Consider the following 15,737-nt stretch of genomic DNA (forward strand, 5'->3'; position numbering starts at 1 on the left):
GCTGTTACTCTCTTACTAAAGATCATTTCCAAAGACTGTGTAACATGAGGGGCGCTCACTGCAAGTTATTTTTAGAAGGCAGAAACTGTACGAACCAGTTCTCTAAAAAGGAACGTGTATATGTATGTCGACACATATACCCATGGGAAACATCCTCAGATGTCCTCAGAAACCCTTTTCTCTGGCGGGGGGGCGGGGGGGGGGGAGAATTACAAGTAGTTTCCTTCCTTTAATTTTTCTTTCCGCGAGCACGTTACTTTGATCATCAGGGAACTAGTATGAGTTTCACCCGCTCCGGGCACGAGCAGCCCTCTGCTGTGCACAGGAAGGAACAATCGCAGGGCGTCTTCCTGGATGTTGTTTGGGGGTCGCAAACTCACCTGCGTGTCGCCAAAGCGAAGCAGGCCCAGAGCAGGGATTCTGCCTGTGGGTCTTCAAGAGCCCTTGGAGCTCACACGGGGCCCTAGCGCAGGGTGTGGGCGCGGGACGCGGCCCTGAGTGAGCGGCCCCCGCCTCGGTGCAGGTCCTCAAGTCTCTGAACAAGACCTATCAGAACCTGCAGAGGAAGCCGGTCGCCGTGGACCTGGACCCCAAGGCCGTCACCTGTGACGAGCTCTTCGGCATCATCAACCCGGTGACCAGGGAGTGGACCGATGGTAATCGGAGACGCATCCCCGGCAGGGCCGAGAGGGCGAGGGCTCGGAGCGGGCGTCCCAGGCCTGCGTCCACGGCGGGCCCGCTTTCTCGTGGCCGCTCGGCCGGCCTCTGTGCGGCGAGCACGTGGCCGAGCCCCCGAGGGAGCCCCTCGGCAGGCCCAGCGGCGGTGAGGGGGCCCCACACATACACGTGGTGCTCGTGGAGAGCAGGAAGATCACAGAGCGGGGCTGGGTCACTTTCCCAGGCGGGAGGAACCGGGGAAGCCGTGGACACCAGAGCATCGGCACACCTGCCTCAAGCAGGGCTGAGGGGAGACGGGGCCTCCACCTCATGGCCCACAGGCGGAGAGCCCTGAAGCGCAGGCTGGAGTCTCGGGTGCTGGGAATGGTGTTTGTCTGGGGAAGGGCCTTGATGAGATCTCTGCTTTATATTAAAAAAACCCCAAAACTTGGGACATTGGAGAAAGGACAGGTGAGGGGCTAGGGGAGATGGGGGGCCCCAAGGGTGGTCCAGGCGGAGGAAGGGGCACTGGAGGGGTTGGAAGAGGCGGGTGTGTGCGGCTTGCCAGGGGACCATCCCCACCCCCACCCCACCCAAGCTTCCATGTGTCCCCCTCCCGGGACAGGAAGCCACGGAGGTCCTGCTCCAGTCTCCCCTCTGTGAGGGGCCCCCTGCCCTCCACATCCCCCTCTACCCCTCTCCCTGCTTTCTTTTTGTGACTTGGCATCTATTTCCGCACGTCGTCACCCCCTCCACTGGGATGCAGGCTCTGTGGGGTGGGCAGGGGCTTCAGTTGTCCCCACGCCCCCTGCTCTGAGCCCGACTCTTTTTTTTTCCTGTTTTGTTTTTAATTAATTAATTTTATTTATTTTATTTCTGGCCGCATGGGGTCTTCGTTGCTGCACACGGGCTTTCTCTAGTTGCGGCGAGTCGGGGCTACTCTCCGTTGCGGTGCGCGGGCTTCTCGTTGCGGTGGCTTCTGTTGTGGAGCATGGGCTCTAGGCGTGCAGGCTCAGCAGTTGTGGCGCATGGGCTTAGCTGCTCCGTGGCATGTGGGATCCTCTCGGGCCAAGGATCGAACCCGTGTCCCCTGAATTGGCAGGCGGATTCTTATCCACTGCGCCACCAGGGAAGTCCCTGAGCCTGACTCTTTAAGACCACTCAGCAAACTTTACTGAGTGACTGAATGAAAGAGGGAAGGAATGAGTGAAGGGGTGCAGGGCCGGGCAGTGGCCTTCCACGTAGGGCTGTTGAATCTGAGAACTGGACCCGACTTGGGGGGGATGTCGGGGGGCAGGGGCAGGGGTGGAGTCACAAAGGTGGGTCCTCGGGGTCAGAAGGGCAGGAAATGAGCCAGGTCCCCTCCTGTCTGAGGGCGTCCGCTGTCCCTCTGAAGCAGGGCACTGGCCACCTGTGAGAGAGAGGCCAGTGTTGGCCCAGAGGGGACAAGAGGGGGCGAGCTTGGTCTCAGCCCCCGTGGCCCCAGGGCGAGCCGCCCGGAGCTGGAGCTGACAGAGCCCCACCGCCCACAGGCCTCTTCTCCACCATCATGCGGGACCTGGCCAACATCCCTCACGACGGCCCCAAGTGGATCGTCCTGGACGGGGACATAGACCCCATGTGGATCGAGTCCCTCAACACCGTCATGGATGACAACAAGGTACGAAGGACCCCTGGATCCCAGAGCTGACCCCCCAGAATGGCAGTAACGTGGGGGAGGGGAGCATAAGGGACGTGCCACGTGTCTCGCCTGCCGTGCTCAGCAGACAGGACCCGCTGTGCATGGGGACTCGGGGGGGGCCTGCCTGGAGTCCTGCACAAAGCGTTATGGGCGAGGGAAAGCGCCCCCCATCACAAGACACGTTCCTCGCAGGACGCGGGCCCGCGCGCACGCGGCTCACCTGCTTTTTGGCCGCAGCGTGGGCGAAGGACGCAGGCGTAGAGAGCGTTCCTGTCCGACTGACGCGCGGCACGATGTCGGAGGGGTAGCTAGTATCTTGGAAGGCGCGGACAGTGTTGAGAATTATCTAGAAGCAGCTTAAGATAGTGGTTCTCAAGTGGGTGCAGGAGGGAACCCCAGAATTCCTGGGGAGAGGTCGGGGTCATGGGTTGAAAGGCAAATTTAGCCTCAGAGTGAAGTCCTACGTCACCCACGCACATCCGGACGCTCTCCATGGCCCCCCCGGGGGGGGGGCGGGAAGGGCGGGCGGGGGGAGGGGGCGTGGCATCGAGGACGGCAGGGAGACGCTGGATTAGGGAAGCTGGTTGGTGGCTGGCGGGGGTATGGGGAGTGTCCCCGACCTCCTCCTCTTCTGAGACCCTCAGGACGAGGGTGCTTTGGGGCTGAAACCCAGAGGCCTGTGTCCCTCGCTAGGTCCTCACCCTGGCCAGCAATGAGCGGATCCCCCTGAACCGCACCATGCGGCTGGTGTTCGAGATCAGCCACCTGAGGACGGCCACGCCGGCCACCGTCTCCAGAGCCGGCATCCTGTACATCAACCCGGCCGATCTAGGGTGGAACCCGTGAGTTGGGCTTTTGTTCTCCTGCTCCAAACTATGCAGAGAAAAAGGAGGCCATTGGCGTTTCAGAGTTTCCTGTGTACGCATTCACTCATCCACTCACTTGTTCGTTCCTACGCTAAATACCTTGTGCTGGGCCCCCCCCAGGCAGCAGCGTGGGGACAATGAAGGATGCGGGGCAGCTGTGTGAATAGGTGACGTAATGCATGGAGACTCGGCCTCACGCAGCTGAGGAAACAGAAGTTGGTACCACATGCAGGGAACTCTGAGGAGGAGGGAGGGAAGGAGGGAGGGAGGGAGGGTCAGGGCCTGTTGTGGAGACAGGAAGTCTTCCTGGAGGAGCTGGAGTTTGGGCTGACCCCCGAGAGGAGAAGGAGCTTTCCAGGCAGACAGACAGGGGAAAGCATTCCAAGTGAGAACCAACGTTTAAGGGGCTTCAGGGCAAGAGTGTGAGGTTCCCAGGAACCGGTGGTGGTCAGGTGTTCGTGGATGGAGCGTGAAGCGTGAGGGTGCTCTTGGCAGGAAGGGACTGACCCTGGACCAGCCTCCAGGGCCGGCACGGGGCCCTTTCTGACGTGACGAGGAGAGTTCATGGCGGCAGGTGATGGGTGGCCACTGGGGACAGGGGAGGAGGGGTGGATGTGAGAAACGTTTGAAACCTTAAGAAATGGAAGGCTTGCTGTTGATCCTGGAGGCATGTTTTTGTACTTGGACACATGGCTAGTAATTTATACGCCAGGACATCTCGCATGGTCTTGAGCAGAAACCCCAGTGCAACATTCTGGGACTGACAGGCTCAGGAGAAACACCTTGGCTGCATTCATCCAGTCGTCCACTTCATTCATTCATTCATTCTTTGAACCAGTGCTTTGCGCACCTGCTGTGTGTCTGACCCTCGGATGCTCCGTGCTGGGGAAACTGGGTCTCCCAGAGAGATGTGGAGAGTGGTAAGAGATGTTGGGAGGAAGAAGAATCCTTGAAGGATTCGAGAAGGAACAGGTGGAAGGGAAACCAGGGAGGGGACGCCCCACATAGCCAGGGAGGAAGAAGCTTCAGGAGGGAAGCGGCGTCGAGAGGGTCACGTCCGGAGGGTCAAGGAGCCAAGGACAGAAAGTTGCCACTGGATTTGGCAGCTGGGAGCTCACCATTAACTCAGGAAGAACAGCTTCCTGGCGCGACAGGGGCAGAAGCCAGATGGCAATTCATGGAGGAGGAATTGAGAGGAGGCCCTGGCAATGAGGGTCTTTCTGGAAACGTCTCATAGCAGCTGGGGTGAGATGAGCAGGCACGGGTGTTTCCAGGCACAGGCGAGTGTGCCGGTGGGGAGACAGGGGGAGGTGGAGAGTTCACGCTCGCTGCGTCTGTGCATCGAGTGGGAAGTGAGACCGCCATCTCCCGATGCAGCGAGGCCGGGGCCGGGGGGTTACACGAGCGCAGTGACCCTGCAGGGACAGAACCAGAGCTGGCCTGACCCACAGGGGCCTGGGAGCCGCTGAGACCCAGCACCACTATGCCGCCTTCTCCAGCAACACCTGTCATCCTGCTTTGTTAGTGTCCTGTGGCCTCCACGACAAAGGACCACAAACCGGGCAGCTTCAAACAATGGAAGTTTCTTCTCTTCTGGTTCTGGAGGCCAGAAGTCTGAAATCAGGTGTTGGAAGGGTTGGTTCCTTCTGGAAACTCTGAGGGGGAATCTCTTCTAGGGCTTCCCCCCCAGCTTCTGGTGTTGCCCGCAATCCTTGGCTTGTAGACACATCACCCCATCGCACAGCCACCTTTCTGAGTCTCACGTGGTCTTCCCTCTGCACATGCCTCTGTGTCCTAATTGCCCTCTTCTCGTAAGGACCAGTCGTTGGATTGGGGCCACCGTCATCCAGGATGCACCCTCTCGAGATCCTTATCTCTATTGCATCTGCAAACACCCTTCTTCCAAATAAGGCCACATTCACGGACCGTGGGTGGACACGTCTTTTGAGGGGCCCGCGCTCTTCCCGCTACTCATGTCTGGGCATTTCCAGGGTGGGCAGCAGACAAGGCAAGAGAACTGGAACAGAGTCTGAGTGGGAGCCGCTAAGACGCAAGAGTACGGGAAGGAGACGGTGGGGCCGAGGGGCACCCAGCGGCCGCTCAGCGGGGGCGGGAAGGAGAGCGGAAGATCAGCAGGGGTGCGCAAGGGCGGGCCCGAAGGCTCCCGCTTCAGCCGGGAGTGGTTCTTGGGGCTCCCGAGGGATAAGCGACAAGAGACTGAGTGGCACCCTGGAGGCCAGGAGGAGACCCGGGATTTGCTGGAGAGAAGTGGCGAGGCTGAGAGCGTGCTCAGGGCCCCCGCCCGACCCAGAGAAAGAGCAGCCCGGCAGGGGCAGCCATGACTCAAGGCAGGGGTGGCTGCGCATATCCAGGAGGGGGAGGTGAAGCAAAGCTCCAGGGCCAGAGGGGCCCCGCGGCCTCTGGGGACAGGGCAGGAGCCTCCCGGGGTCTGGGTCTGGGTCGGCTTTTCCGATCAAAGCCAGCGTGCACATTTGCATGCAGTAAATGTCTCTAATGAGGCAAAATTTAAAATTTGATATATCCGCCTTCAAGATAGAAGGCAAATGCAGCGGTCTATGTATAGATTTGCAAATTGGTCTCCATTCTGAAGACCGGCTGTATTTGGAACTCAGTTCTCAACTGCACTGTGTTTGCTTGTGGACGTAGAGTGTTTAAAGGTTTGCTCTGTTGCCTAGTGAACCCAGGGACAACGGGGCAGTTTTTGAGCTCTTGGTTCTCTGTTCTGCTAGGGGTGCAGTAAGAGGCAGAGCTTCCAGAACATGCGCTCACTTGCAGAAAGGCACATCTGCTGGGGCTGCGGAGGGCAGGCGAGCTGCGTCGGGTAACGCGAGCCTCCTGCTTACGTTCTGGGCATTCTAGAAAGGACAGCTCACTGAGCTCATCAGCCCGCAAGGGAGCCCGACGCTCTTTGCGCTTTTAGCAGGCTCTTGTTTAGCACTGACCGTGGACCAGGCTCCCCTCTGTGAGCTTTAAAAATATCAGCCCAGGTAGTCCTTCGAATATGGGAGTAATTATCATCGCTCCCATTTACGGATGAGAAAGCTGAGACCCGGACATGTCGAGTAACTTGCCCGAGGCCATGGCTGGCCACGCTAGAGCCATTCAGTCCAGGCAGTGGGGCTCTAGAATCCACACCCCTCACAGCCGTGGTGGGCCACCTCTATGCAACCCACTCCAGAGATGTATGTGTGCCAGACAACCCAACATGGCTCCTCAGGAGTGCCTGTTGTATTCGTTTGGACTCTTCCGTTAAATGTGTCAATTGGCTAAAGTCACCATGTATGCTTCAGGCATGGCTGGATCCAGGAGTCCAGATAATGCAATGATGTGTCCCTGCTCCTCTCCTTTCCTTTTCCTTTTCTTCCCTTCCCATCCCCTCCCTCCCTCTCTCTCCCCCAGATGATGTTATGAAACTTCTCTCTCCTCTCCTCTCCTCCTATATCCAGCTCTGCTGTCCTCAGTAGTATTTGCATTTGGGGGTAGGAAGGATGGCTCCCAGTTGTTCTAGGAGGACAGCACCCCACAGCTAGAATCCCAGGGAAAGAGCACACCCTCATCAGATCCTCTTAAGGTCTGGGACCGGCCCCATCGCCAGGCAGGAGTACCAAAATCATGTGGAGGCGTTCACCAAGCGGGGAGGGTGGCCGGGGGGACCCAACGTGGTGGCCCGGGCCTCCTGCACCTCCCCGTCTTCCCCAGCGTGGTGAGCAGCTGGATAGAGGGGCGCAAGGCGCAGTCGGAAAAGGCCAACCTGATGATCCTCTTTGACAAGTACCTGCCCACCTGCCTGGACAAGCTTCGCGTCGGGTTTAAGAAGATCATTCCAGTGCCCGAGATCGCGGTCATCCAGATGATCCTGTACCTGCTCGAGTGCCTCCTTACCGAGAAGAACGCACCGCCCGGCTCTGCCAAGGAGCTGTACGAGCTCTACTTCGTGTTCGCCTGCTTCTGGGCCTTCGGAGGGGCCATGTTCCAGGACCAGGTGAGCAGCCGGCCGCGGCGGGTGCCTGGCCACCCAGACTCAGTCTCCCGGCATCCCTCTCAGCTGGGCCGTTTCTTTTACTTTATTTTGTTTCCCGACAGCTTGTAGATTATCGGGTCGAGTTCAGCCGATGGTGGATCAATGAATTTAAGACAGTCAAGTTCCCCTCGCAGGGAACGATCTTTGACTACTACATAGATCCCGACACCAAAAAGTTCCTGCCGTGGACGGACAAGGTGCCCCGCTTCGAGCTGGACCCCGCTGTCCCGCTGCAGGTAACTGCCCAGAGCGGTGACGGTTTATGACGATTTAGGAGCAGGACTCAGACCCCATCCCACTCGCTCCTCAATGGGATGTCCAGTCGCAGACGTTTTTCAACGATAGGACCTTTCAAGTAAGCCTGGGGACTTGACAAACTGTCCAGGTCTGCAAGTTTGTTCGGAAGGTGGGAATTGGAGGCTCAGGTGTGTCTGGGGTTACAGCTCCTCCCTCTCTGCCCCCGTCCTCCTGCCCCTCCGCCAGGCGTCCCTGGTGCACACCACGGAAACCATCCGCATCCGCTACTTCATGGACCTGCTCGTGGAGAGGTCGTGGCCGGTGATGCTGGTGGGGAACGCGGGGACGGGCAAGTCGGTGCTGATGGGGGACAAGCTGAACGGCCTGAGCACAGACGACTACCTAGTGCAGGCCGTGCCCTTCAACTTCTACACGACCTCGGCTATGCTGCAGGGTGAGCTTGAGGGCAAGCGTGGCTCCTCACAGCCTGGCCTCGACACACCCAGTCGCTCTCATCCGACGCGACTGCCCCCCCATCCCACCCTGACGTTCCTCACAGCGCCTTCCTACTGCAGCCCCGGGAGCTTGCCGGCGGCCTCCCCACTTCCCACGCCCCCACCCACTGCTCTCTGCGCCCAGAGCAGGGGGACGAGGGCGGCAGACCCCACAGGGAGCTCCCCTCATAGCCAGTCTCCGGCAGCCCCGAGGTCGATGAGTGCAAGGTTCCTGCCTCCCTGCCTGGAGCCAGCGGGGGTGCCCACCACCCTGTCCTTTACTCCTGAGGTGGCTGGAGTCCAACCCACGTGTCTCTGGTGCCCCGGGGCTACCCTTTGGGCCACCGCCTCTGAGATCCACCAGGCGCCGTGGGAGTCACCCCATTCCCTTCTCTAGGTGTTCTCGAAAAGCCGCTGGAGAAGAAATCAGGGCGGAATTACGGGCCCCCAGGCACCAAGAAGCTGGTCTACTTCATCGACGACATGAACATGCCCGAGGTGGACAAGTACGGGACGGTGGCCCCGCACACCATCCTCCGGCAGCACATGGACCACGGGCACTGGTGAGTTGGGGGGTGGGGTGCCACAGGGAGGATGCAGGGCTGGGACACAGGACCACGCTGATGGGGTCACAGGTCTGGGGAGAGGTGGGGGGTCAAGGTCTCCTCCTCTCATACATTCCACAAATACGCCCTGGGCATCTGCCAGGCCCCGGGCTGGCGGCTGTGGCCTGCAGTTCCATGGAGCAGGGACAGACAGGTGCCCCTCCAATTGAAGTGTCCATAGGGCAGAGAAGACAGAGGGTTGCAGTTCCAGGGTGAAGGGAGCAGTCACAGAGGACCCCAGCGGCTGGGTCAGAGACCTGGGGTGGGAGGAGACAGCTGGGAGCTCCCTTACTGGCCTTAGTGTCAGTACTTTGGAGGGAGAGCATCTCGGGCACAGCAGATGCTATGGGCGGGGGAAGTGTGGCCCCTGCAGGGGCCACCGGAGCCCAGCGTAACTGGGGCATGAGAGCCAGAGAGAGAGAGGGTGCTCAGGGCAGGGCGGCCAGACCCCAGGGCTCATGGACCACCGGACAGGGAACACTTTCTCCCAAGGGCAACGGAAAGCCGAGGGTGGCATGTTTACATTTGCAGTCTGGAAAGGTCAGAACATTCAGTGTGGTTAAAACAGGTATCACTTGTGGGCTTCCCTGGGGTGGCGCAGTGGTTGAGAGTCTGCCTGTTGATGCAGGGGACACGGGTTTGTGCCCCGGTCCGGGAGGATCCCACATGCCGCGGAGCGGCTGGGGCCGTGAGCCATGGCCGCTGATCCTGCGTGTCCGGAGCCTGTGCTCCGCAAGGGGAGAGGCCACGACAGTGAGAGGCCCGCATACAGAAAAAAAAAAAAAAAAAAAAAGTATCACTTGAAAGAAGTGTGCCATGATGACCTGGCAAGTGGCCCAGGCCAAAGCTGGGGGTTTTGAGACCAAAGGAACCCGAGAAATCTCATCAGAGGTCAGTGAGGGGATGCGTGGAGCCTGCTGCTTACTGCCGAGAAATAGGGCACAGAGGGGAAGAGTGGCCTGCTGGAGGTCACAGCCCTGATGAAAGGCCCAGCTGGAGGTCAGGCCCCCATGTCCGACTCCATGGCTGGCCTTTCCCCACAACATGACCCCGATGCCAGGGCTCACGGGCTGTAGGAACCCAGCAAGGACAGCGGTGAAGCCATGGGGGCTGTAGGGCTGTGATGTGGGAACGGGGTGTTAGGGACGGCTCCCTGGGGTGGGGACAGAGCTGGGCCGGGGCGGGGCACACTTGAAGAGCAGCCCTGCGAGAGCCCTACATCTGTGAGGACATGAAAGTGGTGTGGGACAGCCAGAGCCCGGGACAGGTCTGGGGAGGGACAGGGCAGGAGGCCAAGGGCAAAGCAGGAGGGATACGTGAGGGCTGCCCGTGCCCCTCTCGGGAGGATCTGCTGGGAGGCCCAGGAGGGCCCAGGGGTGGCCCCTGACTCTCCCGGGCCCTGGTTGCATGCTCTCGAAATGGGCTCACCAGGTCGTGCATCCTTGCAAAGTTTACAAAACTAAGATGTGTTGTACTCTTCTTTAAGAGGGCCCTAAGAGCTGTGAAGCTTCAGCCCTGGGTCCACATCTGCCCTTGAGTTTGTCCTGAAGAATCTCTCTAGGAGGGGGAGGCATAGTCAGATTTGGAAGATCCCTCTAGAATTTCAGATAAAGGGGCCCCACAAGCAACAGGGAAGGCTGGACTGTTCAGAAGCTCTGTCAGCAAGTGCAGAAGAAGCAGCAACACAGACCACCCCCTACCACGTAGATCGGGGGGGCCCCACATGGAGGGCAGACCCACAGGCCAAAGGAGAAACTGCCATGTTGGTGGAAGAACATGTGACCCGGGGAAAGGTGGGAGCGGGAAGGACTTCTCAAACCTAGAGGTTTCAAAAGCATAGACCAGAAGGCCAAAGAGTGGTTACTCTGACTTACCTGAAAACTGAGGAACATTGTTCACCAAGAGACACCACGGACAAGCACAATGTGGAGTTAGCTGGAGAAATTACTTGCAGTGCCTGACACTGGCAGTGGATTAATATGTGGGGCATACAAGGAATCCCCACAAATCAACAAGGGCCGGCACCAACTCCCAACAGAAAACAAAACAAAACGATGGAGGGGAAAGCCAAAAGGTAAAAGGCACATGGAAGATGCACAAGCTCTTTATAGCCTTTGACCTCGTCTGAGCCCCTGGAAGTGTTAGCAGAGCCCCGGCACCGAGGAAACTCTTCAGCTTATTTGATCATCATCACCATCATCATCCTTGATAATTAGAGTGATAATGGGGGCAGTGGTAAACATTTATGGAACCCTTGCTCTATTTCAGGTGCCCTTCTAAGTTTATTTTCATGCATTAGCTCCATTCGTCCTCATAATGACCCATTGCACAGATAAGAACACTGAGGCACGGAGGGGTTAGCCAGCCTCCCCAGAGTCAACGATGCTACTGAATGGAGGAGCTGGAACATAAACCCAGACCTGCCACTGTGTTGCCTCCTGTTTTGAAATTTTTCTTAAGAGCATGAAGTACAATTGGCCATTTCACATGTAATTGTTATTTTGAGGTTCTTTTTTTTTTTTAAACCATATGCAGGGCAGTACTGGGGTGGGTGGGGAGCCAGGGGTGGCTCCTGGGGGCCGGCGGCAGGACATCACGCTGGCCTTGCCCGCGCAGGTATGACCGACAGAAGCTGACACTGAAGGACATCCATAACTGTCAGTACGTGGCCTGCATGAACCCCACCGCTGGATCCTTCACCATCGACCCCAGACTTCAGGTAGGCAGAACCCAGACTCATCTCGGTGAGCTGCAGGAGCCCAAGGCTCACTTGGGCAAATGAGAAGGAAAGCATTGATTTGGGATGGTGGGGCTGCGGGCTGGCATTCCCTGGAGAACGCCCCAGCCTTTCAGAAGATGTCAGGACATTCCCAGTGGGTGGGGGAGCGGGGGATGTTGAGAGGGTAGTCAGCTCTCCCTGTGAGCCCGTAGGGCTGCCAGACTTAGCAAAGAAAAATACAGATGCCTGCTCAAATCTGAATTTCAGATAAACAGAAAATCATGCCCCATATGATGTCTGAGACATATTTGTACTAAAAAAAAAAAAAAAAATTTTCCTATGTGAAATTCAGATTTAACAGGAAATCCTGTACTCTATCTGCAACGCCACCCAGGCAGGACCTCACCTCTGAATTACCTAAGCAGATGGAGACCTGGAATTTGAATCCAGGCTGTGCTCTGAGGCACTCTGGCCAGAGCATGACATGAATTTGGCTGTTTGAGATGTAATCAATATTTAAGGGGGCTTTAGCACACACATGGCACGAGGAGGGACCCTGTCCATTCTGACCATGCCCACGAGACATCAGGCAATGAGGACAGAGTCTGCTCCCCAGGAAGGCGGCCCCACCCCAAGCTGGTCCCTTCGAGCAGCCTGACGAGGGTCTCTGGTTGTTCCGGGCAGCGCCACTTCTGTGTGTTTGCCGTGAGCTTCCCGGGCCAGGAGGCTCTCACGAGCATCTACAGCACCATCCTGGCCCAGCACCTGGCCTATCGATCGGTCCCCATGGTAGTCCAGAAGATGAGCAGCCATGTGGTGGCCTCCGCCCTGGGTAAGCTGACCTGCCTCGCCCCCTCTCCTGTCAGTGAGACCTGCTGCTTTATGGGGCCGATGGAGGCTCCGTACTTTCCCCTGGTAAATATTTTGTTTTTACTTCCAAGTCAATATTTTTTTTTAACGATGCTGTTGAGGTGTTGTGAAATCCAATTGCTTGAGGGGGAGGCAGAGGATAGGAAATTCAGTATACAGAAACAATTTACACATCATTAGAGTAGCGAACTTCCTCCCTCCTTAGCTCTGCAGATTTCTTACTTAAACTGTCACCATCTCACAGTCCATTTGCTTTAGAAACTATAGCTTAAGCTTTGCACTTCCTGAGGCCATTAAGAGTGGGCAAGAACCGATGTGTGTTTTTCCTGTAACAGCCCTGCACCAGAAAGTGACATCAGCGTTTCTTCCCACGGCCATTAAGTTTCATTATGTCTTCAACCTCAGGGACCTCTCCAATATTTTCCAGGTACTGCTTTTAGCGCTATGTCATGTCACCTTATGGCCAAGGCCTGACCCACGGATGCTCTCCTCCTCTGCTGCTCTCAGGAGAGAAAGCAAAGTGACCTATGGACTGATTACAGGGGTGATGTTGATGACGATGGTGACCGTGGTGATAATAATGGTGATGGTGATGATGGCGACGATGGTGGTGATGGTGGTGATGGTGATAATGATGGTGATGATGGTGACCATGGTGATAATAATGGTGATAGTGATGATGGTGATGGTGGTGATGGTGGTGATGGTGATAATGATGGTGATAGTCATGATGGTGATAATGATGGTGATGATGGTGACCATGGTGATAATAATGGTGATAGTGATGATGGCGATGATGGCGGTGATGGTGGTGATGGTGGTGATGGTGATAATGATGGTGATAATGATGGTGACCATGGTGACAATAACGGTGATAGTGATGATGGCGATAATGGTGGTGATGGTGGTGATAGTGATGATGGTGATAATGATGCTGATGATGGTGATGATGGTGACCATGGTGATAATAATGGTGATAGTGATGATGGTGATAATGATGGTGATGGTGGTGATGGTGGTGATGATGGTGCTAATGGTGGTGATGACGTTTCCTCTTATGTACTGACTGAGCTGGCCGATGGGTTTGGCCACTTACATCCCCATTTTCTCCTCCAAACAACATGTAACGCTCGTATATCCCCATTTTACAGATGGGAAGTCTAAGGCTCCCTCCACTTCGAGTGTCAGCTCAAATGTCGTGCCCTCAAGAGGCCCCTCCTCATCCCCACACACTCTGTCTCACGGTCCCTGTTTATGTCATTCATAGCACACATCACAATGTGTAATTGCCTTGTGATTTTGTCTGGTTACATCTCCCCACTAGAAGGCAAACTCCATGAAGGCAGGGACAGTCCCATCATCACTGTGTTCCCAGAGCCCAGAACAGGGGCCTGGAAAAAAAAAAGCACCTGTTGAACTTGCCAGGTCCCTTGGTTAGTAAACGGCCAAGCCAGGACTGGGCCTGGGCAGGCTTGCTGCACAGCCCAAGATCGCCGGCCACTCCATGGCCTCCCATAGTCGGGCTTCTGCCTGATCCGCCCCCTTGTCCCTTTCTCCACCGTCCACCCCCTTAGAGGGGGCAGCCCTTAACTCTGTCTCGTGAGGAGAATCCCCCCACGTCTCTCAGGCCACAGACACACCCTCCAGCCTCCAGGATTTGCGCGGCCTTGGCAGTCCGTGGCTTCCTGGACCTCAAATGGACGCTGTACCACAGCCTAAAGGGTCATCCCTGGGGAAGCGGCCACTTTCTCGTTTAACCCACACGCGGTGCTCGGCTTGCCTCCCGGCCACAGCTAAGGATGCTGACCACCCCGCATCTGGGGCAGGGGCTCCTGTTCTCCACCACAGAGACCCTGAAAATCCCACTAGACCTCGTCCGCCTCTGGCTGCACGAAGCCGAACGTGTGTACGGCGACAAGATGGTGGACGGGAAGGACCAGGAGACGCTGCGCAGAGTCACCATCGCTTCCACCAAGAAGTTCTTCGACGTACGTCAGGCCACCATGTCCCCCTGCCAAGCCCAGGAAGGCTCCGAGGGACACAGTGTCTGGACCCCGTGACGATGCCCGCCCCCCTGCAAGGGCCCTGGGGTGGGACGGGAAGGACCACGTTGGGTCCCACGAGATGACTCTGCCACGTGGGTGTGGCCCGAGCGCGGAGGAGTGGAGCCCTCGACGGGTCAGGATGTGAAGACCTTCCTCTAGCCGCTGGGCACAGACGGCTCTGCTGGGGTCGACGTGCTCCGCCAGTGTGTCCGGGGTGTTCGTGGTAGAATCATTTTTCTGGACTCTCAGTTCATTCCCGATGTGGCAGGGACCGGGGCATTTTGCCCAGTGGTCTGCAGGGCCCCTGAGAGCAGCAGTGTGGGCCCCTGCAGACGTGGCCTGACATTCTGAGGCCGCCGGGCTCTGTGCTCGGGCTGCTGTTGGTGATCTGTGCGCCCGAGGCAGCGACGACAGAAGCATCTTGTCTCTGACGTCTAGGATCTTGGTGACGAGCTCTTATTCGCCAAACCCAATATCTACTGCCACTTTGCTCACGGGATCGGCGATCCCAAATACCTGCCGGTGACGGACGTGGCTGCCCTGAACAAGCTCCTGGCGGAAGTCCTGGACGGTTACAACGAGGTCAACGCGGTCATGAACCTGGTGAGCGCGGCTCGTGCAGGCGGCAGGGGTGTGGGGAGGGACGAGGGAGGCGTGTCTGCGCGGTGAGACGCCCGGGGCCTCTCTGGTCTGGTCTCTCCAGGTGCTGTTTGAGGACGCGGTGGCCCACATCTGCAGAATCAACCGCATCCTGGAGTCCCCACGGGGCAACGCCCTGCTGGTAGGGGTGGGCGGCAGCGGCAAACAGAGCCTCTCCCGCCTGGCCGCGTACATCAGCGCGCTGGATGTGTTCCAGATCAGCCTCAGGAAGGGCTACGGGATCCCAGACCTCAAGGTGAGATGTCGCCTCTCAATAAGCCGCCCTTCGCGAGGGGGAGCGGAGAAGAGTCTCCCCACTCCCGTTCCCCAAATGAAGCATCCAGCGCAGAGAACGTGAAGGTCACCAGCAGGGTGTTTATCTTAGATGGTAAAGGCCAGGGACACATTCGGCCGGTGCCCACAGCCACGTGACAAAGGTATAAGGAAGTGTGGGTTTCCGGTAGATAAGAGCCAGTAGAGAGTCACCTCAGATAATAGCAGCAAAGAGATTTGGTTCTCGTCTCTGGTCATCAAATCGTGCCGCATCTTTCCCAGTTTTCCAGATTAAATAATTCAGAACCGGTACTCACTAGCTGTCTAACTACCTGCTCAGGGCTCTGGGAGGCTGCTTTTTTGAATTAATCAAATAAATATAAGCTTGACTCGGGTCTCCCATCCCCAAGACGTGCTGCCGAGGCTTTTTATTGATTTCTTTTTCCCGACAATTTGCTCCCTCGGGGACCTGTGTGCTAGTCAAACACCATCGGTCTAGAGCTTACCATTGTTGTGTCTCGGATTAGAGCTGAAATTGACTGGACCAGGTTACGCGGCTCATCTCTCTTTGCCTTGGTGTCGAGGCTGCTTCTGTGGGCCAGGACAATG

At 57.3% G+C, this 15,737-nt stretch overlaps 1 protein-coding gene across 5 annotated transcripts in view; it reads left to right on the forward strand.

Moving 5' to 3' along the window:
• DNAH17 (dynein axonemal heavy chain 17) overlaps nucleotides 1–15,737 on the forward strand; it is a 110,819-nt gene that overhangs the window by 54,357 nt on the left and 40,725 nt on the right. For 2 of the 5 annotated variants that reach the window (XM_059046474.2, XM_067021671.1), the window contains 13 exons: nucleotides 524–656; nucleotides 2,190–2,317; nucleotides 3,032–3,180; nucleotides 6,925–7,207; nucleotides 7,309–7,482; nucleotides 7,730–7,937; nucleotides 8,375–8,540; nucleotides 11,199–11,301; nucleotides 11,986–12,133; nucleotides 12,507–12,598; nucleotides 13,998–14,159; nucleotides 14,655–14,819; nucleotides 14,920–15,111. In XM_059046474.2, coding sequence (XP_058902457.1) covers nucleotides 524–656; nucleotides 2,190–2,317; nucleotides 3,032–3,180; nucleotides 6,925–7,207; nucleotides 7,309–7,482; nucleotides 7,730–7,937; nucleotides 8,375–8,540; nucleotides 11,199–11,301; nucleotides 11,986–12,133; nucleotides 12,507–12,598; nucleotides 13,998–14,159; nucleotides 14,655–14,819; nucleotides 14,920–15,111 — 2,103 coding nt within the window. Of the gene's footprint in view, nucleotides 1–523; nucleotides 657–2,189; nucleotides 2,318–3,031; nucleotides 3,181–6,924; nucleotides 7,208–7,308; nucleotides 7,483–7,729; nucleotides 7,938–8,374; nucleotides 8,541–11,198; nucleotides 11,302–11,985; nucleotides 12,134–12,506; nucleotides 12,599–13,997; nucleotides 14,160–14,654; nucleotides 14,820–14,919; nucleotides 15,112–15,737 lie in introns of those variants that run through there. The other 3 variants (XM_067021672.1, XM_067021673.1, XM_067021674.1) reach the window with 3 other exon arrangements.

Source organism: Kogia breviceps, chromosome 19 (assembly GCF_026419965.1).
Source record: "Kogia breviceps isolate mKogBre1 chromosome 19, mKogBre1 haplotype 1, whole genome shotgun sequence".
Lineage (NCBI taxonomy): Eukaryota > Metazoa > Chordata > Mammalia > Artiodactyla > Physeteridae > Kogia > Kogia breviceps.